General features: G+C 36.2%; 3 protein-coding genes across 7 annotated transcripts in view; 1 reads left to right on the top strand and 2 right to left on the bottom strand.

Annotated features, from left to right (window-relative positions):
• Positions 1 to 3,593: 3,593 nt before the first annotated feature.
• On the top strand, positions 3,594 to 9,646 carry LOC136249358 (ras-related protein Rab-8B-like). Its single transcript, XM_066041322.1, has 7 exons — positions 3,594 to 3,719; positions 5,170 to 5,308; positions 5,525 to 5,585; positions 8,098 to 8,158; positions 8,360 to 8,437; positions 8,914 to 9,066; positions 9,510 to 9,646. The coding sequence occupies exons 2-7, from the start codon at positions 5,182 to 5,184 to the stop codon at positions 9,561 to 9,563; spliced, it is 534 nt and encodes a 177-aa protein (XP_065897394.1). The 5' UTR covers positions 3,594 to 3,719; positions 5,170 to 5,181; the 3' UTR covers positions 9,564 to 9,646.
• A 2,955-nt stretch (positions 9,647 to 12,601) lies between these two features.
• On the bottom strand, positions 12,602 to 22,934 carry LOC136249352 (uncharacterized). 5 transcript variants are annotated; one of them, XM_066041313.1, is made up of 3 exons: positions 22,827 to 22,934; positions 17,953 to 18,017; positions 14,111 to 16,430 (listed from the first exon to the last, which is right to left on the bottom strand). In XM_066041313.1, the coding sequence occupies exon 3, from the start codon at positions 16,319 to 16,321 to the stop codon at positions 15,503 to 15,505; it is 819 nt and encodes a 272-aa protein (XP_065897385.1). In that variant the 5' UTR covers positions 16,322 to 16,430; positions 17,953 to 18,017; positions 22,827 to 22,934; the 3' UTR covers positions 14,111 to 15,502. The 5 variants fall into 5 exon arrangements, with proteins under 5 accessions (XP_065897382.1, XP_065897385.1, XP_065897383.1 ...); XM_066041310.1 differs by lacking the exons at positions 14,111 to 16,430; positions 17,953 to 18,017 and adding an exon at positions 12,602 to 13,607 and having other exon boundaries at positions 22,827 to 22,929; XM_066041311.1 differs by lacking the exon at positions 17,953 to 18,017 and having other exon boundaries at positions 22,827 to 22,930.
• Positions 22,935 to 27,288: 4,354 nt separating this feature from the next.
• LOC136249359 (uncharacterized) overlaps positions 27,289 to 27,803 on the bottom strand; it is a 28,377-nt gene continuing 27,862 nt past the window's right edge. The window contains exon 7 of the mRNA XM_066041323.1: positions 27,289 to 27,403. Within this exon, the coding sequence (XP_065897395.1) occupies positions 27,353 to 27,403 (51 nt within the window). The 3' untranslated portion in view covers positions 27,289 to 27,352. The remainder of the gene's footprint in view (positions 27,404 to 27,803) is intronic.

The following is a 27,803-nucleotide window of genomic DNA, read 5'->3' as shown; positions in this document are numbered from 1 at the left end:
TTTCAAAATGGAGCAAGCTATACTCCTGGAAAATTTCAGGCAACTATATGCAATGATAAAAAGTTACAAAGCTTCAAAGTTAAAAAAATGGCTCAAATTTTGTGTGTGAAAAAGGTACCTTTTTGCAAATCCTGTCACAAATTGTTTCATGTGTGACATACATTAATGTTAAGACTGGTTTTCCATACTTGTACACCAGTGATTCTAGACCTGATGAGTGATGACCTACAGGAAGGAAGTATTGGGCACAGCATGACTATTTTTAGTATGGCTGTACGTAAAGTAGAAGTAATATTTCAGGGGGTCTGAGGGTGTAACCCCAAGAAGCTACAAGATTTTTGCAATTTGAAGGCTTGAAATGAAAAATTTATGCTAAAAACATGAAAAATGCTAACATTGCAAATGTATATTGCAACCTTCCCCAACATTTTCTGGTTAAACTTTCTAAGACACTTTGATGAACAGAACCCATGCAGTTTTCATGTTGTATATATGTCCTTGCTCTAGATGTAATTTTACGCCCACACCTCCCTTTAGCTGTAGTGTAAGTGCTGGTAGGCCATCCCAGCATACCAGCTGCAGTATATAAATATATTCATTTTTCTTTTTGTGATTGTATATGTATGTACATACCATAACTGCAGCAAGAAGGAGAGAGAGAGAAATATCATAATAATTTGACAATTACATGTACATGCACGTAATTGCAAGGGGTCAGGAGTCTAGTCTCAAGGTTACCAAGTTACTAAAAGAATGTAATAATGGAGCCCTGGCCAGACAAAAAAAGTCATATAATTAAATACATGGCATATCAACCATTCAACGGATCAACTACATCCCATGGTGCTGAAGCCCAAGAGTTAAATATCCTGTACAAACAGGAGATGGCAACACAAGCTGCCTGCTGAAGTATGCAACATACAGCCATATTGTACTCTTTGGTAGATGGCATACAGGCTTTACATTAGTGATGTGCGAAATATCGATTTCGCAATAATTTTGTCGATATCGTTATCGTATCGATTTTCGATACTATTTTAGCAGGTTTCGATATTTATCGAAAAGGTAATATTTTTCGATAATTATCGAAATATCGAGGAATATTTCGATAAATCTACAGCATTTAGTGTGTGATTGCGCAATCACGCTAGAAATGAAGGTTGGTTCTGTACTATCTAGCCACTTTAAAAACTTGTCTACCAGTTTTATAGGCTTATTATTAGTTTTATGCAATAGTTTTAGTGTGTAAATTGTATTTCAAGCATATTTATACATATCGGCTACCCACGCAATTACACCACCCACACAATTAAAAATTATCGAAAATCGAATCGAAATTTCGATATTTACCCCAATATCGTATCGATATCATATCGAAATAAAAATCTTGATATCGCACACCACTACTTTACATTGCTAAGCTTTGTAACAGTCACTGGCATGAAATGGCCTAGACAGCCAACTTCAAATGTCACAAGATCAACCGAAAATCCAGCATGTTGAAGATCAAGCAACAATGAACCATAGCAATCTTCTTTATGGTTCCTAAAAGTGATGGTGAGTATTAGTAACCACAGAGAGTTCTACTTCTAATGGCACAATGGAATCTGTGGAAACTAGCACAACAGGTCTGCTTATAGAGTAGAAGTGATATGAGGAGGAATGGTACTTGGCCATGGGGACTAACACTCACTTGGTAACCAGGAAAATCAGTTTAAAAAATAAATTGCATTTTTAAAACTTGCCTCCCCCCCATAGAGTAGATGTTGTTATTACGAGACAGGAGTAACAATGGGTCACAAAGCTTAAAACAAGGTTAGCGTGCTAATAAATCCTGCAGAATTAGGAGTAAATGGATAATACCTTTTTTGATCATCATAAATATCATCATAAGTCAACCACAAATCTAATTTGGAGATGATATAGTTCCTTAAATTTGCTATATCATAATTTATTTTTATTGGAAGACTGTGAATAACAGTCTTTGAACCACCATAGATATTTAAGCACTCTATTATCTATGGTAAAATTCACTGTAAGGAGTACCACAGATATATAAGTATAATATCTGCCTGCCATGTCAAAATGTAGTGAGTGTACCACATCAAAAGTTGCAAAAAAACCCCTATATATCTGCAATGTATTGGCCATGTAATATAACAAAGCAAAATATCAATTAAATTGTTACTATATATAGTTGTATGAATGTTTTTAATTACTTTGCTATGTACATATAGCTAAATTGTAATATAAAAAAAGACAAAATGCTGTAATTCTAGGAAACCAGGCCACTGATATGCAAGACTGAGCCTTGTATATAGTGTATAGCCAGCTAATTGTGCATATAACTGGGTCTGTACAGGGCATGTGGGTACAAGCTACACTCTGTCACATAACAGGTCATATCTCAGTGATGAAATAGAATACTCACTCCTTTCTTTTCGTTCTTCAAGTTGTTTACTCCATTTTCAGTGAGGCTACATTAAAAGTGGTTGGGGTCTAGCTGTTAAATGTGGTGTGCTTGTTTGGGAGTCCAACCGGATTTGTTATCACCTAAAACTGTAACCCTGGTATTTCACACTACCAAGGGAAAAGTGTACTATCCTCTATTAAAAGTCAAAATTTTCCTACCATATGGTGGTCTGTATGATCATTTTTCTGGAACATTGTAGGTGTGTATAAATTATTATGAGACATATGGGGTTATTATAAGTCGTCTATTTCATATCTGATTATGGTAAACTTTAGTTGGAAAGGGTAGCAAGTATACTAGACAGTTAAAACACATTAGTTCAACATTTCATATCCTCATACTCCCACAGATAGGGAACGAAAAAAACCTGATGTATAAAGTTATAATATAGTGCATCTTTATACATGAAAACCTTTCAATGGATATAAAATTGTATGGTGATTGCACAGCAAAAAATAACCAGGAAGAGAACCAGTAACATGATTAACTTTTTGTGGCCTCTTTCAAGTATTTGTAAGTGTATTTCTAGTTTTTGTATTGTGTATTTGTTGTATGTTGTTTTGGTGTATATTTCTGCATGAATGTTGTTTTCAGGGCTCCACTGAAAATCAGCATAAGCTGAGTGGACTCCCTGCTTAAATATTGCAATTACTATTTCATTTACAATTACAATAACACGAAAAGGGGACACGTGCCACTTTAGAGTTTTAATTTTAAACGAATGAGTATGGTTTCCGTGTCATTGCTTATTTTATAGCTAGCATAGATAATAATTATATAGCTACCTTACCTTATAATATATTATCTATGTTTATAGCTAGCTAGTGTGTGAATAATGTCACTAAGTTCATGGCAGTTTCATTATTAATTTTTAGCAAATATTTATTACAATAAATTAAGTCCCAAAAATTCTGTTTAATGTCCACCACATATATGATGGTCACCTAATTTCAAATGGCACTTGCAATTGTCCCCTCAGCTTTGCTGCTGATCCCCAGTGTTGCTAGCGATTATATACATGGAGTTCTAGTAAGTAGCCAATAAATGTGAATACACCCATATAAGGCTCTCTCTTGCAACCCTTTAAAAGTTATGACCCCTGAGTTTTGAGCTGTGCTCAAGCGCATCAGTGTTTAGCGCACACTACTGAATTATTCTCAACTCTGTACTCAGCCACTTGAGACTTGGGGTGGAAAAGCAACTGCTTCTCAGTGCCTCCCAGCAAGTTAAGACGATTAGCTGGCAGGTACTATGTATTATTGTGCGAGTCTAAAGTACATCCGAGTCATCGTCCTGGAAAGTTCGTGTCTTCCCGGCCAGGACGGCGGTCCTAGGTAACTTAGCTATTAGAGTTTGTATGCATCTAGCTACGCTGGTACTCAATATGTGGCTAGCTAGCTCCAGGATACTGAAGAGTCTGTGGAGAGTGTAAAGGTGATGGGGTGGGGTTCAGCTAGAGTAGAGGTCAAAGTACACGCTATCCGGCGCTGTTCTGTATACTCGCTACTATTGGCTTGGCTCGAGCTACTTTTTTCGTTGCAAAGAATTATGCACCTATCAATGTCAAGCCCCACCCCTTAGGGTCCCCATGCACCTACTGGGGATTTGACATCTACACTTGCCCTACCCCTGGCGATTTTGACGGCAGCAGTTCAGTTACTAAACCAAAAATTGCCTATTTTCAGTATTAGGTAAATTAAATCCCCTATAAAAATCCCTCTATTGAGGCGGGGACATAGTGGGGATACTAGATTTTGTCAAATCCCCTGTATTGCCCCACCTTACCTGAGGGTAGGGGATGGGGTATTGCCCCACTACCCCCCCCCCTCGGGAATATATGGGGCTATAGTGGGGATTTGACACAGCTGAATGTCAAATGCCCCATAGTAGGGCAAACCTATCGTGTCAAATCCCCACCGTTGGCCCCAGTTGCAACGCGGGATTTACTCGGGATTTGACATAGTGAAGGAAGTTACAACAAAAAATATTTGGGTGCTTACTGAACAATCGTCAAATGTCCCATAGTGGGGCAGCAGTTTCGTGTCAATCCCCCCTGTAAAGCCCCACTTACGCCCGAGGGGGGGTGGTGGGACAATACATTGATAGGTGCATTAGATTGCTCTTGAGTCACGTATATAACCATTGCTGAGTCGGAAAGGTCACCGATAGCTCCTTTATAAATAAATAGCTGAGTAGTCATGTAGAATTGGTGGCTTCCATGCATGGGCTGCCGAGCTGGTCAAACAATGTAAGATCGAGATACCCTAATAGAGCAGTCACCCAACAGTCATCCCAACACAACAGTCAAGCATTCGCATGCTAGTTCCTTTTCAATGCTATGCAGCTAGGCCCTGGAATCACAAAATTCTGGATTGGAAACCAGTGAATTGTCAAAGTTTCTGGAGCCATCCGTGTGTAGTCTCGCGTGGCCAGACCGCTTTTTCTCTGTCATGGCGCTTATCGATTGGAGATTATATTATAAACACCTACTAAGTAGTCGCTTATAATCTCTAATCGATAAGTGCCATGACGGAGAAAAAGTGGTCTGGCCACGTGAGACTAATCCATGTGTGTATAGCTACTAAACACTGACTTACTGACTTTATACTAAACATGTGCACATGAAAATGATTTTTTTGCCTTGAAGCAAAATAAATATACTCACTCTCCCTTAATTCTTTCATCATACATTCTAGCTGCTACTAGTTATGGCTGGAGCATATTATCAGTACATAGTAAAACTGTTGATGGTTGGTGCAGAGAGAGTTGGAAAAACATCTCTTCTCTTAAGATTTACTGAAGGAATTTTCAGTTCAGACCAAAGAGCTACTATAGGTAACAAACTTACTACAAGCAGTACATTGTTCTTATACCCATGCACTTTTTTATATTTGTATGTCTATAGTGTACTGTCTATAGTGCTTTTGCTACACTGAGCTGGCCCTAGCTACAAGCCTATAAAAGTTCATAATAATTTATAACACTACTAAAATCTATATCTGCACATCTGTGTCCAAATTCCATTTGCCATATTATGTTGTTTGTGTACAGGAGTTGAGTACAAAACAAAAGTTACTCAAGTATGTGAAAAAGCAGTAAAATTGGCAACATGGTGAGTGTGTGTGCACTAGTTATAAAGTATATGACACACACACACACACACACTGCACACACACACACACACACACACACACACACACACACACACACACACACACACACACACACACACACACACACACACACTGACACATACTTTCTATATTATATTCTCTAACTATAGTGTTGTACCGATATGAGATTTTGGCAATATTCCGATAACTGATATTGGAAGCCAATAAACATGGCTGATCTGGTATAATAGCACAGCATGTCTATCTTGTAGCAATTTTTACTAGCAATTTGATTGTGAAGGATCAATTTAGCTTGTTTTTACAGCAGTATTGCTATAACAACAGCTGACAGTACACACTAAAGCAATAATAACAACATTGCAATGCAGGAAATGCAACTCGATGTATCTGTAAACATCATGAACATGTATTTCTAAATACATACATATATCTGTATCTGCTGTTTTTTTCTCATCGTGGTGCTGATCTGATACTAATATATAAAAAAACACAGCCGATATATTATGGTAACAGATCCAATTATCAGGCAACATCATCTCTAACTTACTGTTTGTGATTGTCATAATGTTGCATGCACCTGACCTAAATGCAGATCGCAGAGACAAAAATTATTATTATTTTGTTAACTGCGTGCAAATGTCAAACACTATACTATCATACAGTATGGTATTCTAGGATCATAAATGTTTGGGCTTTCCTGCATAGCCAAAAATATTCCCCAATCTAGCCTCATGTATCCGTCACAACAGCTTGGCATAATTGGTTAGGCATATCAAACACATACCTGTCTCCAGAGCAACCCCAAAAGCTTGCAAGCTTTATGGAATTTTCATTTTTTTATTTAGCTGAATTTCCACTGACTGACTGACTGATGTCTTCAGCCAAGCATAACTTAAGGCTACAAGCTTGATTACTTCACTTTTCAATGTTGCTTAGGCCTTGAGACATGTCCTTTCATCATGCAAATGTAGCAGCTATAATTAATCCATGTATCATTTGTCCTCCATTTCTTCTCCACTACTGCATAGCTAAGTGATTGTGGGTAGCATATTGTGGTTTCTACTGAATTACAAGAATTTTTGAAGTGAATTGATTGCAGAAGTGCAACAACCTCAGCAATTCACTTATATGGTATTGATTCTCAGAATTCTCGATACCACCCATGACTATAGTTTCAAGGAATACCTTTTGGGAAAGAATGGACCACTGTCTAGTTTGAACTAAAGCATGTGACATCAAGATCAATTAAAGGAGAGTAGGCACCAGCCTATTATGCTGTTATGCTATGCTGGAGTGTTCACAATTCAACCCATTATGCTCACAACTATGCTCAAAAATTATGCATGATTTTGCACTAGCTTTCTGAATGGACAGTAACACTTCTGGCTTGTGAGGAACTATTTAAAGTATTGCTGCAAATTCTTCTTTAATCTGGTTGACTGCTACAGGTATTACAAATTATATACTCTAATAACAATCATCTGAAATGACTACCTGCCAGCTGTAGGATTACTAATTATTGATTGACATTTTCATATGCAATTGCAAGGTATACATTAAAGTCTAACATCACTATTCTACCAGCATTATGCTTAATGTTTCAAGGTACATATTACACCTGTATGTTCAAAATTATGTAGACTGGCATCTAAAAGAGAGTACACTGAAACCTCACTAATCCTACATCTCTGTAATCCAGAATACCTCCATAATCTGACATTGTTTTGACTTTTTCTATGTAATGCTACCTCAATAATCCGACATCCTTGCTAATCTGACACACTTTTCATATCCCAATGAGTGTCAGATTATAGAGGTTTCGCTGTATTGTTATTACAAAGAAAATTTTAGTACTCAAACCACACCTTTGTTACAAACCACATGAAACTGGCTCTTTAGTATATTGCACTTATAATCAACTCAACCTCTTATAACTATTGTAACTGCTTTGTAAAGACTTCAAGGCTGGCCTTAAATGGTAATGTTAAGGAGATGGTATCTATAGGTGGACTATATAGGCTGTGGTCTTAGAGTGGAACCATCCTATTTCGAACATCTGGATCCATCCCAGCTTAATACCTATCAATTACTGTAAACATACTATACTAGTATAGCTGCTAGGCAGCTGTTGCCATCCCTATACATGTATATTATACATCTCATGCTTTATTAGCATCAAAGTCCAAGTGCCGATCATGAGTACATATTTTGCATAGCATAAGCAATGCAATGCTTTATTGTTAGCCCAATGCATCAATCACACTAAAACGGCACTTATCAACAGGTTGCACTGGTTGTACACTTATACAAATTATTAGTGCTAGTCCAGCTAGATGCAAGTCTTTGCTAGTGTTCCAGTACAGTTCACTCCTCAACAAATACTTTATGAAGAATAAAAGTACACCTGCCCACTAAACATTTTAATAAAAGATGCACATAGTATAGTATATACTCACATGCATGCACAACCTAATTTTGTGTCTTGTATAGGGATTCATCAGGTAGAGAAGTATATAAAGCAGTAACGGAGTCTTATTATAGAGGAACAGCTGTAAGCAAACTACATATACGTAAGGCTCATATTAGCACTTTGTAAACAATTATGTCTGTATGCATAGCTGCATAACATCATGTTGAACATAGATACAGGGTGTAAAATTTTCAAATAGATCGTAGGCATACATGTACAGAGCCACTTGCATGTGATAGTATTATTGTTTTGCAAGTTTGCTGCTACTTTTGTGTGTGACAGGGATTTATGCTGGTGTATGACATTACTGATGAAGGATCTTTTCAGAAAATCGGTCAAATGATTAACGGCATTAAGGAGGTTAGTGTATCATATAGTATGATCCTTGATGCAGTATGCGTGGGTTTACCAGTCACAATATTGCCACTTTAGTCTCAATAGTATAGCCGTAAGCCATGACTGAAGTAAGGATTAAATGTCTGCTATTTTGCAGTAGATGTAGGAGGCTACTTTTGTTTCATTACCTTTGTTTCTATAACTTCTACTTGATTTTAAAATTATTAGTTTTATGTACATGCAGTAGAAACGAAACATACATTCTGTGGAAACGCCAGAATATAATTTCAGTTATCAATCTATGCTTGGAAATTATAGAACTCTTGGGTGAACTCTTCAGAGGCAGATAACATATATAATAATAAATAATAATATATATATATATGATTCTTTCTGTAAGAAATCATTACCTGTGCATGGTAGTATAGTAATCAATAGTATATATACTGGTATACTTTTGTGTGGTTGAAGTTGAATAGACAGGTTGTTTTCCATGGCAGGCAGCTCCCCATGCAGTGTTAATGGTTGTCGGTAACAAGTGTGATCTTGAAAATGCTCGTGTTGTCAGCGCTGAACAAGGACAATCATTTGCTGATGAACATGATTGTAAATTTATGGAAACTAGTGCCAGTGATAATGTGAATGTGAATGAAGTAAGTAATGTTTCTGGTCCCTCCCTGGGGTTGCAAGAATGTAGCAACCAACTGGTAGTTATATTATTGTTTATAGAATAGACAGTCATGCACAACTCAGACAGTAGGCTTCCCGTATACTTTGAAAGGACATATTGTCCTGCCACATCCAATTATGGTCAGAAAATAGGTAATTGGTCAGGAATTTGTCTGCTGTCCAACCATTATCATAAACCTTGTTAAATTGGCAAATAGTGCAAATATATACATATAAACTCACACACAGAGAGTACAAATATATACATGTATACACATGTATATCATTGTTCTTTTAGATAAAGTGTGTGTGTGTGTGTGTGCGTGTGTGTGTTAATTTTGGCTATAAATTGCAGAACAAAACAAATAAACAAACAAACAAATGATATTATCTGTTGTAACAATTAAGGACTATATTTCTGGTTTAGATGATGATGGATGTAGCAGAAGCAATTTTTTCAAAGATAATGCAAGCTGAGTGATGCTATATGCACATTGTTTTAATTAATTTTGTATAATTCTGGACACATTTATTTTTAAAAACTGTGCAAAATTATATAATGAAGACTGCTTAATTTTATAGTGAACTTAAACTGGGTGATAGCAATACCCATAATATAATTAATTAACTACTAGTCCATTAAGTGACTTTATAGGGATAGTCTGTGCAGTACAGTATAATTATTATGAGCTATTTTACATATATCCATGTATACATAGTCATGCACATTATACAGTACGGTAGTACGGTACTGTATATTACGGATCCTAAAGGTTTAAGGTTTATACACTTTCTAAAAAAATAATATTGACTAGAAACCAGCCTCCCTCATTGCACCTTGGCAGTTTTAGTCAAGCCCCCCTCCCAAAACAGTGGTTTTTTTTGCTAAATGTATAAATTTCTTTAATACGACCTGAAACACTTTCAAGAAAATATATATACCAGCAGAACTTTTTGCTGAGTGACTTATTATTTATTAATGCCTTCATACAAACGTAACTCAATAAGGGCTGTTAAGGCTACAGGCTTCATTTTTTACTTCTACGTGAGCTGTGATTTCTTTTTGTGTACTTTGCAAAAATTGTTATAAAATGCAAATGTGTAACTTGATTGCCATGAACTTTGGCTTAAATGAAGGGTAAATTAACATTCTAAGCTTGCTATGATGAATCCAGAGTTATGAGTTTTTATTTAATCGAACTTTGCTCTTGGCTACAGGGTAGCTAAACCGAGCATAAGAATACTTGAAAATTGGTGTGTACATAGTCTGATCATTGTAGCAGTGTCTTTTGATGGTTCTAAAAACAATGGAGTTACAGAGTTAAAAGCAAAAACTAAACGAGTGTAAAATTGTAGGATTGAGATACTCTACTAGTAACAGTCACTGCAGGTGGGGTAAAAAATGTACACAAAAACTTTACCAAGGTTCGAACCAGGGAGTTCCATACCTAATGTCTACATCCTTAATTTAACCACTGAACCACTGCTATCTATGTTGCTTAACTCACTTAATTTCTACTTTGTAAATGAATGATCTAGTTTAAATCTGTTTGTTGGTAAATATTCGCGGTATAATACACACAGTAGTGTGTTGTGTGGCCAAGAAAGCCAGTACACCACACTGTGAGTGTATTGACAGGAAGAAAGAATACGGCATTTTCGTGCATGCTTAGCTCCATGGCCCCTTCTCCAAAGCACAGGATTTTTGCATCATAGCTGTCCTCCAGGTAGGGTAGGAAACACAGAAAATTTGTACCAGCCACGGGCGGATATATAGACATTCAAAATTTCATGTTTTTTTTTCTTAAGCAGTAGGGAGTCTACGGGGGCTTCAATCTCTTTTCACACACTTTGTATGAAAATTGTGGTGTGTACACACATACAGACTGATCATCAAAAACTAAACCAGTGGGAATCTAGATACTCTAATAGAGGAGTCACCACAGGGTAAAAAAGGTGCATAAAAATGTCTAAAAAATTTTACCAGGCAGGTACCTCCATATGTAACATCCACATCCTTAACCACTGAATCACTGCTGTCTTCATTGTTTACCTCACTTAATTTCTACTTTATTAATCAACATTCTAGTTTAAATCTGTCTATTGGCAAATCTCAATGGAAATTCCAAGTCTGCATTATATTAGAAATCCTCACAAAATGTGGAATCTATTAGAATATATATTACAATAATATCAACAAGTATTCAATAAAACATGCAATACAATACATTTATAAGTCTGTCTTCATTAATTATCACTGTGTCTGTATGCATAAGAAATGTGAGTAAAGGCAAACCCCAAAGTCAGCCATAAGCTGATTTTGGGGCCATATAAGGTACAAAAGAAGTGAAATCCACACAAAGCAGCCAAGCTATGAAAACATGTTGTGACCTTCATAAGCTTCAGTGTAGTGAAATCAAAGGTGGCAGCCAATGCAAGAAATGGCTGCAGTGATACTAATGAAAATAAATTTTAATAATGGCTGTATAGCTATATGCATTATTTAACATCATTGCAGCCATTTCTTGCATTGGTTGCCAACTTTGACCTACCCTTTCATCTAAGCTTATGAAGGCCACACCATTTTTTCACAGCTTGGCTATTTTTGTGTGGATACATATACTCACCGGTGGTTTGAGGCACATGAATGCGGATCACACCTATTTGCAGGCTAATAGCCTGCAGTGTGTGGTGCCAGTACAATCAATCATCCAAGCTAGTGTAGGCTGATAGCCCATGCTGTGCCAGGTGACCAATCTCCCTAGCCAAAGAGTCCACCCACTGGATTCATTTTATATATACATACTTCACAACTTTGATGATGTGTGGCAGCAGGTAATGTTACTCTTGTGTTTGTTTGATATGAATGGACATGTCCTAGGGATACTTTTACTAAGTTACTGGGCTCTGCAGTGTGGTACGTGATACTGATTTATTTTTTCTTGCTTCATATATATATAGTTATGTAACTAATTTAGTTTTAAGTTACATAGCTTGTATGTGTATTATGTTAGTTTGTTAGCTTATGTACGGTACCGCTCAAACGTAACGTTGCACTCGCTTGCAGTGAGTGATTAAAAAACTAGCTAATTAAAGGGCATGGCACCTGTTTCCTTTGCGAGTATTCATCCCATATGAAACGGGATGAATACTCGCAAAGGAAATGGGTGCTATGCCCTTTAATTAGCGATTTTTTGATCACTTGCAATTGAGCGGTGCGACGTTACGTTTGGGCAGTACTGTACATATAGTGGTGATTCTTCATCTGGAATACAATCAATTGTGTGTTGTGAGCAAACTCAATCATGAGAGGAAGCCTATGACCATGTATACTATGCTGAACTATGGCTATATTTATACTTTCCTAACCTGTTGTATATTAGCCATATATACTTCTATCCACAGGTACCTACCTGGGAACAGGTGAGTATACATACTCACCTCTTCCCAGGTAGGTATACCTGTGGTTTGAGGGCTATATGCATAATATACAACCGGTGGTTTCTTTCATGATCATGGTATACATAAATATATACATATATAGCTTAAAATCACACGTATAATACATTAACAGTCACGTTTGAATGTAACCTATGTATGTAAAGGACTAAACAGTCATTAAAACAAAGGTTTAATACAATCCTTTCTCATCTCTGTGTAATACACACGACTGTCCTCAATACATTTCACTACATCACTAGGCATTTCATACAATGGTACTGGTTTTTGCTCTCCTGGTTTAGTTTTGATGAACCCAGTTGATTGGCTTACTTGCTGGTGCCAATCAGCCTTCCAAACATTGTAATGGCCATGAAAAGGAGCTGGTTCCCAAGACATCATATTTGAATCAAAGCAAATTCCCACAGCTTTACAGAAGCTCCTCATTGTCTCATCAGGATGTGTCTGTAGATCAGCTGCATCAACTATAACTGGAGTGGTGCCCTGTTTCTCTTTTATGAAATTGTAGAACTTGTACATCTCATTAAATCCTCCACTTGGCGGATCTAAGTTAGAACCAATCAGTTGTTGACTTAATGACGCCTTGTAGTTGGAATACAATGCTCTCTCTGGATCACGTATCAAGAAGGTGTGAATAAAGCTAGCAAATGCACCGCTAATCAAATCTTGGTACAATGATTCTGGCAAACAATGTGGATGATCTTTGATAAACACCAAGTCCACATCAGGATAGTCAGCCGTGACTAGTGCCTTCATCTGCTCATAAGTAAGATCTTTAACTGATAATCCTTCCAGATCTAACTGTGAATCCAAGAGTGGAGCATATATATGACATGGGTGATTTGGACCAAAATAATATGGTCCAGAAAAAAGATTCCTAATACATTTTGTTTTCTTCAAAGTCTCAATGGAACGGCAAAATACATTTGATAGACATCTTGGTGGTGACCATAGAATAACTTTTTTCTGCTTGAAGTCCATAGCTATAAATATACTGTAGCTACATTAAGTCTTTTAGTTGCGTGTTGTAATTCACATCTACAGGTATGCACAGTTCTATGAAAATCTAAGTGAAAATAATGATATGTACAAAATAAATTGAAATCTGTAGTAGATAATAACCAAATGCAATATTATACGATTCTCATTTTTTCTAAGACGGTCTAAGGATGATTGTCTGACATCATTGTCTTATTTGTAGAATATCATACTGTATAGTGAGGATCCCCACACAGAAAATGGCAACCCCAAATCATCAAAGAATTTTTTTTACATAATGCAAAATACTTTCAGGAGTCTTGGTGTATCAATGTATCAAATGTCTATGGTATTAAAAACAATTAGAAACCCCTTAATATTATTTATTAGAATCACTACTACTATATTAATTTAAAAATGAAGTAAAGATCCAAGTGATAAAAAGTAGTGAAACAAGAGATGAATGATGGTATTATAGCATAGCTCGGTGGGAAAATCCCTACATTGGTATAATATAACAATCATTTTGTTCAATGCCGAAATAGGGATTTTCCCACTGAGCTATGCTGTAATACCATCATTCATCTCTTGTTTCACTCACTTGGATCCCTACTTCATTTTTTACTTTTAAAATACTAGTTTGGTTTTCTAAGCATACAGCTATACACATGTGACTGTTCCATTAGGGTGACTGCTGTGTATTACCAAAAACCTGACTTTTTTTTCCTGCCATTTTGCCGACATCAGTCAAAAGGCTAGAAGGCTTGACACATCACATAGCTTTCATTTTACAAAACAACAATTAAGTCATGGTTGGCATGTGCCTTTTGGGATTCTGGTGAATATCTGCTCTCTGTGGCTTATCCTTATCTTTCATCACCCAATTCTTTTCTTGTTATCGTGTGCACATCAGAGAAACAATACTGAGACATATTTTTGCATCAGACATGTTGAATACCCTTAAATTCCATTACACTATTTTGATCTGAATGTTGTTTCATTGGATGTGCATGTTGAACTGTTGACTATGATTTCCTCCTAATGGATTTCATTTTTCCAGTTGGGCACCAGAAAGTTTACAAAGGGGACAAGCTCTTATGACATGTTTAACTTATAGAACTCATATACAATAATGCAAAGTACTCAGTGTTATCCAATGGGGGATGAAAACGTTTTAAACGCTACTTGAAATGTTACCTTAACTGCATAGCTTTGTTTACTAATAGAGATTTCATGTGAGCCTCAATACATGCAGTATATAACTACCAGTGAACAGTGGGGATTGTTAGGTAATAATTTAGATTGTGCTTCATAGTGTACGATATGTCATAGTTATTATAGTCAGTACATGTTCACCTGAGCCCTGCCAAATACAGTAATATCAAAGAGATGAACATGCGTTCACTCCCAATGGTTTTGTACTGGAACAAACATGTTTGCATGCCTGAATCATCTATACTAAATGTATGGGATATTTTTAAAGCCTCATAGCTCACTTGCTCTTTCCCGTACTTGTTCGTGCCAGTATAAAAGCACTGTGGTTTTTTGATACACAGTCCGGCATTTAAATGGCTTCACAGTGCCAATAAATGTATGGGCAGTTGGCCCATGTAATGACAGTTATTAACAAGAAACCAGGGCTCAGGTGAATGCAAACTGACTTTGTACTATAACAAAATAATAATCAGGAAAGGCACAATATCAAGCTATGGTCTAAATCACTTTACTTGAATCAATACAACCTTTACATAGAAATATATACAGTTATACACATATCTACAATAAGTATAAACTACTAAAATAATTCATCATGGATATATAGAGCTAGCACAATAAAACAGTATATTATTTGTTGATCAATTTACATGCAATTATCAGTAATATGGCCAATAGGTGAACTATACAAATTACAGTAACAGCCTCATGACTATATGGAACTCAAAATCATGTATATAAACACTATTAGCCAAATTTTATGAGTAATCAAAACAAAGGTCTAATACAATCCTTTCTCATCTCTGTGTAGTACACACGACTATCCTCAATACATTTCACTACATCACTAGGCAGTTCATGTAATGGTACTGGTTTCTGCTCTTCTGGTTTAGTTTTAACAAACCCAGTTGATTGATTCACTTGTTGGTTCCAACCAATTAACACTTTGTAATGAACATGGAGGGGTACAGGTTCCCAAGATGTCATGTTTGGATCAAAAGGGATCCCCACAGCTTTACAGTAGCTCTTCATGGTCTCGTCAGGATATGTCTGTAAATCAGCTGCATCCACTATAACTGGAGTGGTGCCTTGTTTCTCTTTTATGAAATTGTAGAACTCGTACATCTCATAAAACCCTCCACCTGGTGGATTTAAGTTACAGCCAATCAGTTGTTGACTTGATGATGCCTTGTAGTTGGAATACAATGCCCTCTCTGGATCACGTACCAAGAAGGTGTGAGTAAAGTTAGCAAATGGACCACTAATCAAATCTTGATACAATGATTCTGGCAAGCAATATGGATGATCTTTGATAAACACCAAATCCTCATTAGAATAGTCAGCTGTGAGTAAGGTCTTCATCTTCTCGTAAGTAAGATCTTTAACCAACAATCCTTCCAGATCCAACTGTGAGTCCAAGAGTGGAGGATACAAATGACTCGTACGGTTTGGTCCAAAATAGTAAGGACCAGAAAAAAGGTTCCTAATACACTTTGTTTTCTTCAAAGTCATAATGGAACGATAAAACACATTTGACAGACACCTTGGTGGTGACCACAGAATGACTTTTTTCTGCTTAACATCCATAGTCAAAAAAACAGAAAGTATGTCCTAAAGTTTGTAGCAGGATATCTAGTGATGTCAGGAAGCCTTAAGTGAGTTGCTTGCTGTATAACCACTGTGTGTATATTTAGTTCTATGAAAATGAACATAAAATTTGTGACCGAATTTGACAAAACAAGGCTTCCACACACATCCACTTTTATGACTTTGAAGTACCATAACTCAATGTAGGAGTATGACATTAGTTTCAAATTTTGACCTAGTATTGTGCTATGCTATGAAAGGACGTTGAGAAAATTTTAGGCCAATACCTTGCTGAGTATTGAAGTTACAGCTGGTTAAAGTCAGAAAATTGGATGTGTGTGGAAGCCTTGTTTTGTTAAATTCGGTCAGAAATATACTTGATAAACAGATGCTATAGATAAAAACCAAAGGAGAGTGGAAATAATTTAAGTATTATTCAAAATCCTTGTTTTATGGGATAAAGGAAAACACGTGGATGAAGTATGACATCATTGTCTCATTTATAGAATACAGTGCCTGTACTTCGTTAATGCTATACTACAATTAAAATTTTGTTTCACCAACTTCACTTAGAAAATTAAGTGTTGCAAACTATAGTAGCTACACGATCTTTGTGCTTACATGAAGAAGTGCAAATTACATAATATAAATACCCATCAATGTACATCATTTGCTGGTTTTGCACTGTGACTATTGAGGCTCACGTGAAACAAAGTTATATAATAGAGATCACACTGATTGTTTGGCCAAAATACCACTTAAAACCAGTCTCATCTTTTCCTTCATGATAACTTGGCAGTATTGGTTAGATAATCAAACCCAAATGTGCCTTAAGTGCAATATCCCAAATGTTTCCAACATACTGTATTTATAGGAAATTTCACTGAATTGTCTACAGCAGAGGTTTCAGAAGAACCTGAAAGCACGTTTATGAGATGCCATTACATCATGTGAAAAACCATGATAATTTGAGGACATAATATTAAAAAAAAACTATGTGACAGTGGCGTAGCTACCATTGAGGCAACCGAGGCAGATGCCTCGGTAAAAAGTGCTCAACAATTCAGGCTGAGCAGCCTGAGCTTTCAGTGGCACCCCTAATTTTCTACTCAAACGTTTACTACTACTAAGACAGCATTACTGTACCACACATAATAGAATCTATATGGCTGTAGTACTAAGCAGGGCCTGAGCCCACGGTGACAAAGTCCAGCATTGGCTAGACCACTTTTCAGCTATTTGAATTTGTATAAAAAAATCGAGATACTCTAATAGAGCAGTCATCGTAATGTACTCTAATAGAGCATTCAGTACAGATTATAGCCACTGTTCTCATTACACTGCTTAGTCTAAATCATTTACATTAGTACGTTAATTGTCTTTAAATTACTTTTCAAAAGTTCCAATGAGTCAACTTGCATGGCATTACATTGAGTTACTGAATTGATCACATCATGCATTAGCAGCTACAATTAAAAAATAGCTTATTTCAAAGCATTGAAAATTTTCCTTGAGGGAGCATGCTGTCATACTCCTAGCTTGACATGCAGCTGAATATCACATGAAAGAGATAATCTCTACCTTAAATATCACAACAGATCAATAAAAAGTATAGTGTGCATGACTCTGACCTCCGTTGCAGTCCATGGATGGCCTGACCTCTAAACATATCTCCAGAGTAAGTCAGTTTTTTGTGCTGAGTGAAATTAAACTAGTCTAATAATTGAAGCATGGTATACTGTAGTATTAACTAAGCTGGAACATTACTTATGACATGTAGAAAAACGCTTAGAGTCTTCTGAAACAGTTTCTTCCATCCAACCAGTCAACCTGCAAATGCCAAACTTGAAAGTGTTTGTGAATCAGTTGAGTCAGCCCCTCTCAATTTGGTCAATGTATAAACTTTGCCTCAGTAAAAATTTATTCCTGGCTACGCCACTGTGTGAAAATATTAGTTACACTCTAGACATACAAAATATTTTAACACAATGGTTGTTGGAGGCCATTTAAAGAAACAGTGAAGGATGATGTTTGTTAGTACTGTAAGCATTTAAGGTATTGTAAACAAAGATTTTTTAACAGTATATCTTGGAAGGAAATTCAGTATTAATGTATGCTTTAGAAGATTTAGACCAAAATTTAATGACAAATTTGCCATAATTTAAAAGCTTTAGCCACAAGACTGCACACAATATGGATTTACAACATCTCCGTTCATTGGCCTATTCACAGGGTTGGTTTTCAAAGATGATACTAGAACCCCCAATGGTCAAATATGGCCAAAGATCTGTATTGTACATATGCCCAACAGTCTGTAAAATTTCATGGCTACTCACACAACACTGTAAATATACAGTATACGTTCTTGAATTTTCTGAAGATAGGTAACAAATATTCGGATATTCGTTAGAACTTTGGTATTTTTCTGAATACTAAATTTATCATTCGGATATTCGTTTAGTAGTAAATTACAACTGTAAACAATGGAAATAGCTTTAATTACCAGCTATATTTCTACAAGATGGCCCGTTAAGTTATTTTAAAATGATTATAAAGAAAAATTGCAACTACCTTATATATATTTCAGGAGCGAAGTGACAAGTATGTGGCAAACTGTATATAGCTGAATTCTAACACTGTTGCATTGTTAAAAATGTTATCAAATAGTTTAGTATTTGTTCGTTAAGACATCAAATATACTAAATTTCATATTCATTAAAGCCCTGAATAACCGATGCCTCATAACTTGACTTTGGTTATAATAAGGCTATTGGAATCAGGGGATTTATTTTTTCACTGTTTAACATCTCTTTGGTCCGAATGTGTTAACCACAGCAGCTGCAACGCTTGGATCTTTAACCTCCTTTAATTGTATCCCGTTTCTTTTTTTACTGCCACATTGTGGGTAACATATTATGGCTTCTACCCTCTTACTACATTCAGCTAACATATGTAGCTGCTCTACCACTGGTCAGCCTTAGAAAGACCTCACTGATTTCTTCCTTGCAGCGTGTGAAGGCAAGTTTCCTCTGTGTGACTGAAATCAATGAACACTAGTACAATGTAACCTATGCATGTGTATTCTTTTTAACATTGTAAAATGCATACCCGTATCACAAGAATTGTCCATATTTTCTATAGTGACTGGATTGATTGCAGAGGTGTTTCTCATGCTGTTCTTCATTTGTAACAGTGTATAAGTCTGAAAACTAAGCAGAATGACCTATTCACTTTTCAGTAATAATTATGATTGATATAGTTGGGGAGCTAGTGTGTTCAGAATTTTATAATAATCTTGGTGTTATTTTTTTTCTTTGTTGTACTATGTGCTAGGTCACCAGTTTGAAATAAGGGAGGCCATCTACCGCTGCAGCTATAGCTATACTGTATAGCCTAAACATTTCAAAGGGGAAAATTTTGGTTGATTTAGCATTTTTTGGGGGGTTATCAGCAAAAATTTTAGCCTTGAAATATTTAGACCTTCATATAGTCTAATACATTTTGGGAGTGTTTGCAAATCCACAAAAAATTTATTTCTAGCAACACTGCTCAACCTCGAAATATTTGCCCCTAGGCTATATGGTACTAGTGGACATTTAATCCCTACCTATGTATACTATTGACAGGCTGTATACATAAGAATCAAACGTGCAATATATAGAATAGCCAAAGCTGTAGAAGACCTCCTTTGTTTCATAGCTTTATATTTCTATTATTCCTATATATTACTTACTCAAATGTAATTTTTTGAATTAAGGTTACGGAATAGTTTAAAATGCGTGGGCAGAACAAATTATAAAACCTGCTTTAAACCAAGCAGGGATAAATAATTTCAACAACTATGTTGTGTTAGCAATACAACTAATTGTGCTTGTTTGTTTTTACTACAGAACAACGACTGTTCTAGGGTGTGTGGTCCACAATAGAGCAATGTGTTATAAAAATGCGCCACCAAAAACCAGACTAACAGATTACTGAATCTTATAATTTCAACACAAGTGACTAAACAACTAAAATATCTAGGTCCTGTGGAAGCGATTTTTAAAGTTACTGGTTGTATAGACGTTTTATTGAACTTTTAGTAGTTTTTTCAAGTGAAACAAGCTCTTTGAAGGCTTGTATCTGAGTCACTGGGAAGAATCACACCAAAAACACTTTAATATACAGTATCACTATGCCCCAGAAATTCCAATAGAGCCTACAGCTTTTGCTGTATTTGGCGGCAGAAAAACATGGTAGTGACAGCTGGAGCTGAGCGATGTCTGGGCTGGCTTACTTGTGTTACTACAACAAACTATAGTGTTCCACCTGCCTCAAACTACATTGTAGCTACATAAAAACATTAAATATGAAGGGCTTCACCTTCATTTAAAACTTTTCACGCTGCTAGACTGGTTTTATGGGCTTCTCAAAAAGTATCGATAGGCATTCAAAATTTTGAATGATTGCCCGTGACTATACCGTAACTTTAAGGTGGCGGAATATATAATATTTTCAAGAGTGACTATAACTTTTGTGCTTTCAATTATTGTATCTTTATAATCAGGGGTTGTGAAGGTACCATATAGCCTAAATATTTCAAGGGTGAAAATTTTCGCTGATTTCATGGTTTTGGGTGTAATCAGCGAAAATTTTACCCTTGAAATATTTTGACTTCCATATAGTCTAATACATTTTGGGAGTATTTGCAAATCCGCGAAAATTTTATATTTAGCAACATTGCTCAACCTCAAAGTATTTAGGCTATACGGTAATAAAATCTCAGGTTTCTTTTGTAAACTGTAAACTGTTTAATTCCTAAGTGGGAAAAATGAAATATATAACTTGAGATGATTATGATTTAAAACAGTCTAATACATGAGAAATTGTTGGCTGTTCGTTCAGTGTTTCAATACCACCATACACCTGCCATAAAATCGTCATGGTGATATTGCATGAAGTCGAGGTTTCTACTGAACAAGCAGTCTGATTTTGTCTGATTTTGTCTGATTATGTTGTTAATCAATTCACAGTAATGTTGATTGTGTTGGGAGTTTGAACTCTGAAAGTTTATTAATAGTAAGGTTGTTATGACAATGTCCATTCTATAAGCAAAACGTTTTCTCACTAAATTTCCCAATAGAAAACTTCATTTTACATTAGCAACCAAATCTAAACCTTCATTAGTAGCTACATGGTAAGAGTACCTACATTACTATAAAGTTCAACTTGATTAGTTGTTTCACAGGTAAAAAGTACAAGAGCATAGGGTCGGTTGGTCAAAAAATTAAAAATATAACACAATACAATAAGGGAGCATGGCATCAACGAAACAAAAACTCCCTTGCAGCCATGTGTACGGTTTTGAGAAGGACAATAGTTAAATGCATTGAAGACTACGATTCATAGTTTCTAGTGGTACAGACTGTACAATATTTCATCACAAGAAACTATGCTTGATTTTCCCCTTACGATAAATTTTCAATATATATGAAAGTCAGGTACATGATAGTCTCGCGTGGCCAGACCCTTTCCGCACGGCCGCTTATCGATTAGAGATTATAAGCAAGGTAGCGCGCCGCTTATAATCTCTAATCGATAAGCGGCCGCGTGGAAAGGGTCTGGCCACACGAGACTAGGCAAGGGGGTGTCATGTCGGCTTACGCTGTAGGTAGATCTGCGACTGCGGTCAAAGTCTTGACCGGGGAAAATTTCACCTTGACCCTTCACTTGCAGCGTTTATCGTCTTTGACCTGTGACTTGAGCGTTTCTTGTCGAACTTTTGACCTCCACTTATTTCTCTATTTTCCTATACGCACCTGCGCTTGTAACCTAGTATAATACTTTCTTAGTGCGTGCTACCAGCAGCTGTGAGAGAAAAATCATTATAATTACGGCGAAATGCCTGTTGGAGCTTTAAAACATCTTCTTGGAGATCCTTACTTCTTGTAAGTTACGAATAATTCCATAAACTTGATAATAGCTACGTATAGTTTTCGATTGTGGGTTTTGAACCTTCTGTATCGTCTTGACCCTTGACCCACTGTAAGAGCTATTTCGTGGCCTTGACCATTGACTTAGAGTTTGACCGCGGTCGCAGATCTACCTACAGCAAGAGCCTGAGTGACACCCCCTTGCTAGGTACATGAAACAACAAATGCAAGTTGAAATAGCCTAAAGCTCCTCTTTCATATTTTGTCTGAGTTTATACGTCCAATTTTTCGGTTGATTTTTATATGTTCTGTATATCTCGAGTAATATCTAATTCTCCAATAACTACTTTGACCAACACTCACACGGAGGACACACCCTACTATTAAAGGCAAACTGTCTAATAATTATACTCAGTCAAATTCATCACGTACAGCATTGTGATTCTGCACACGAACAAATTTTAGACCATTTTTGGAAGTTCGTAGACGATTTTGGCTTATCTCTCCATAATCAGTGTAAGCTTATCTCTCTTATTGATATTAAACTACCCTTGGGCACAACAACTATGCCAGCAACACAACATCCACCGAACCTGTTCTCATTCGTGGCTTCTACAGAAGAATATAAGACTTGGTTTCTGTGGCCTGAAGGTCAGGTCCGAGCCAACCACATGGACGGTGAGGACTATGCGCGCTTATGAACAGAAATAACTTCGTGACGCGCTAGCTAGCATTAGTGATAGACTCTACCGAGATAATATATTTAAAACGAAACCTCGTGCAGGTTAGAGTCATTTGCTACTGGAAATACTCGACATGTTAACTACTGTAGCTACCCATCATAAATTGAATCAAACCTACTAGCAAGGTCTCAGAAAACATCACTAAAAATTTCTATTTTAACAGACTGTCAAGAATTTGGAATCACCTCCCTGTCATTGATTTGGATCTTGGCTAATGTTCTTACAATCAAGCAAAAACTATACATACTTACCTTTATTTGGAATCACTCTTCAACTCAGATCTCAGTCAAATGCATGACTCCTTCTTGTGTACGTCCTTAGTTGTGTTAATTGTAGCAAGCACCTGAGAACTCCTAACTTTGACTTTCTATAATCAATGTATGTAATTAGTAGGGTAAATGTATGTAGTTTGACTTTCTTTCTCTTACTTAGAGGGGTTGGAGGGATTCTTTCCTTACTTCATCCTGGCCGGATTTTTTCCTTACTTTAGCCCCTTTTCTGTTACACCTTATCGGTCACAAAGTCAAGTCACTAAGTCAAGTCATTAAGTCTAAGTCCTTGAAATTAGGTTAGATAACCCTAAGGCTGCAGCACATGTTGCTTCACTGCTGGTCACTGTAAAGTGTTAACATAACATAATAACTACTTATAATGGAATAATGGAAATGGACCACCCGCCCGCATGCAAATGTAGGACGGGAAACAGAGAATTTATTTGAAGTGGCCTAATATACATCCACGGTAAGCAATCAAGATCAACAGTAGACCAAAAAGCTGGACATCTGGATTCAGTGGAATGGTGGATGGGAATGGTGGAAATGGAACAGTAGTTAGATAATTTCACCCAGTGATCACGTCTTTATAAGACCACCCTCTAACAAAGATCACCTCTTTATAAAGTCCGTTTACTTTAATGTTTAAATTGCTACTACGTATCTTGTTTTCCCATAGAATTGATCAGTTGTGTGCCACATGCCTAGAAAAATCAGAGGGATATCTGATTTGTAATACAGCAATACCCCCAACAGCTTGGCTGTACAAAAGCAACATGTACATTAAACTAAAAGTAATTAACTGACGACTAAAGGAGCTAACATCTGGTGAGGCCAAGTAATGAATGTTAATGCTGGCAACTAACAATAATTTATAAAAATTTGGTCCTTTGTCTTTGACTCATACAGACTTGCTGCATTCCCAATTAATTCCCTGTAACTATAATTGGCTACTATAGTAATTTGGCCACACTTTTTTCTCTTCTACAATGACTATTAAAAAAAGCACCAATTTACTAGCCAATTAGAGTTAAAGGGAATTAATTAGGAATGCAGTCAGACTCCATGAGTCAATGATAAAGTATAGATTTTTGTAAATAATTTAGTTGCCAGTATATTAACATTCATTCCTTGGCCTCACCAGATATTAGCTCGTTTAGTTGCTTAGTTTCATGGACACATCCTAAATTTTGTACAGTTGTAAGGGGTATTGTTGTATCATAAATCAGATATCACTCTGGCTTTTCTAGGCATAACATGTGGCACACAATTCATTGATGAGACTGTTCTATGGGAATACAACCTAAAACAACAATTGTGAGCAGATCTGTGAAAAGGAGTCTTATAGCCTTTCCAATTGCATGTACTTGGAAATCCATTACTTGACTTGTGAATATGGCACCAGCCTGAAATTTGCAATTGGTCACTTTACTCCTAACATAGCACTATTCCTGGATGTAATTTTAAACACATGATGAGTTAATTAAGATTTGTCAAACTTGGAAAATCACGTCACAATTGATATTAAACTAAACGGTCTTTACAAATAGGTGGCCTTTGAAAAGAGTTGACCACTAAGTGAAATTACCTCATTACTGTTTCATTCCACCATTTCCATTCCAGTCCATTCCACCATTGCAGTCTCCCCATAGCTAGCTATGTTTAAAGGATTGCACTGTGACTAAACATTATTGTGGGTTCTGATTTTTAACCAAGATCTGTTTCTACTGATACTATTAATTGTGCTCAATTCTCTTGGATGTGGAGGGTTCATTACCAGAAATGCAATGACTGCTCTATTATAGAGTAATTTAAAGCATATCATCACTCAATTTGTAAAAGTCCCCATATCTATTTTGTGTCTTGGAGCAGCAATTAGCATATTAGTAGCATGTTGGTTTAATTAAATCCTTACAAATGCTGAACGTATTCATATGGTTTTTGAAGAAGTGGTGTGAAATACCTTTCTTCAATCAGAGATTTCCGCAATGCAATTCAATGCATCAATGAATTTGTTAACACACTATATATCCAATATAGCTACTTATATGGACATTTGTATAGTGCACATCCATAGTATGAATGATTGTCTTCAATTCAAAGAAATCTACAAAAGTGCTCATTAAATAGAGCATTCACAAATGACATATTTTTGGAAATGTTTCCTTTTCTATTGCTTGTGTTGAAGTTTGTATGACCTTGAAGGGCATTAATTAGAGCAAACTGCCAAAACATAAAAGGAAGGCTGCAAAAGTTACAGGACCATACACTAAGAAATTACCAGATCAACAGCAACAATCCTCAAACCAGATCTTTTTTCACAGGCAGACCTGACTCTTTCATGGGATGATGATGGCTATGTGCTCAGTGTGCCAAGTGCTCTTAGTTTGTCAATAATTCTGTCCAGTATGAATACTGTGACAAATGGTTTTGCGGTCACTGTGAGAATATTCCAACTTATATCATTGGGAATTACAACCAATTACACTGGCTCTGCCAATTCTGTGAAGCCAATTTGCAAAGTGGACCAGGTAGCTGTATGAGTTCTTTTGGCCCCAAATAGCAACAGTCAATCTGCTGATACCTCTTCAAACCACACTCAAGTCATTGCTATAACTATTACTGATGCAATAAGCAAAATGGTGGGTCAATTCACAGAAGCACTCAAAGATACTAAAGAATTCATAAAGGCTTCAATCGAAGAGATGGTGGATCCTTTTGCAATGGACTCTATACTAAGATCAGTGCAGCAGCCAGCTCCTAACCAATGGCAACATCTAACAGTTAAAATGTTATTACAGCTGTAGAAGAATATGTTGAACAAGAAAAACAGAAGTGTAATCTTATTTTTCATAACATTTCTGAACGAACGTTGCTACTAAAAGGTCCATTTTGTGACAAGTGGTAAAATTATGTAGCAGCTCTACATGGTCCAATGTTTACATTTCTCCTGATTTAACTCCTAGGGAATGACATCACAATAAACTGTTAAGGGAAGAACTAAAGAAGTGAAGAAATGCTGGTGAAAGGACAATCATACATTAAATGCGGTAAGATTGTTACCAGACAGACTAACAGTGGCTCAACATCAAGATCTGTTTGTGTTATGTACAAATTGTGACCAACTATCAACCTCCAATAAATTATAGGACACAAACGTACTCTCAATTTCATTACTACCCCACTCGTAGTTCCACAGTGTAGCTTGGTTATTTCAACCCTGACAAATCCCTGTATCTTTTACTAAGTTCTTAATTAAGTAACCTTTTTTAGTGGTTTTGTTAAGTAAGTAGTACCCTCCCACTATTATTAACTCTTGATAGTATTGACTTTAATTTTTGTTAGTAATTACTTTTTGTTTGGCTGGCAGTACACCAGACCACCAGCATACACTAACGTTTGTATCTTTTTTCTTCCCATTACTATACTGTATGCTGTAAAGTCTAATAACGATAATAATAATGAGCCATGTATTCTTGTAATGGGGTCCACATATCAGGTTGCATGATTAAAAGATAAATTAGCCAAGGTGTGAAGCATGGCTCAATTGAATGACATACAAGTTCTGCCTTTTGTTAGTAAAAATAATGACTTCAAATAATATAGATCTAATTAAAGCAGTCAGCCCTTGGAGCTATACCCTATACTACACTATGCATTTGTAATGACTGTAGTAGTTACATGCATATGGCTCATTATTAAGTGTGATGGCTTAGTTACAGTAGCTTTAATCATTGCATTATAGTAGATCAGCCTACCAGGGATTAGTGGCCCATTTGTTTCTAGTAGGGTATTTGACAGTTCACAAAATTTGGTATTTGTTTAACTTGCAAGCTATTAAGAACTAACCTGTTTCTGAAGCATATTGTAGCCATGCTATGTGGGAATTTAACCACTAGTTGTGCCCCATGGGTGAAGAAATTTGATTCAAAAGATCAAATCACCACCATTCCCTGGTAGGGGGTAGGTAGGGGATAACATTGATAGGTGCATTAATGTGATTGTGAAAGTGCACAGACTTATACGACAAACATTTACACTCAAATCAAATCTAATTTTATTAAAAATTTAAAACTATATTAATATAAAAAGTTCTAAAAGCATTTAATGATTCTGAACTATCTCCAAAATGGTTGCTGTCATCTCTATCATCATCTATAGTATGTACGTGAATCATAATAAGACAAATATGGTACTGCATGTAAAGTTATATACTGTATAATGCATAACATGTCACTACACAATAGAGGATACCATCTGTTATGATCTAAAGGAAGTGATTAAAAAATAAAAATTAATTTACACAAAATCGTGGCTTTTCATTACTAATGATAGGTATACATGTGGTATATATGACAATTGTAATTACGTCTTTGTGACCTGTTTTACCTTTGTGACCTATTGTTTGTGACCTGTTTGTTACCTGCTATACTATCTAATCAAAAACAGCCAAGCTGTAAAAAAAGAGTGCGGCCCTCAAAATGGCTATGGTGAAAAAAGATGTGAAATCCAAGGTGGCGGCCAAGAAATGGCTGTGATGATAGGTTAATGGTAA

The sequence above is a fragment of the Dysidea avara genome, chromosome 3 (genome assembly GCF_963678975.1).
Source record: "Dysidea avara chromosome 3, odDysAvar1.4, whole genome shotgun sequence".
NCBI classification, from domain to species: domain Eukaryota; kingdom Metazoa; phylum Porifera; class Demospongiae; order Dictyoceratida; family Dysideidae; genus Dysidea; species Dysidea avara.
This window is presented reverse-complemented; position numbering and strand designations above follow the sequence as displayed.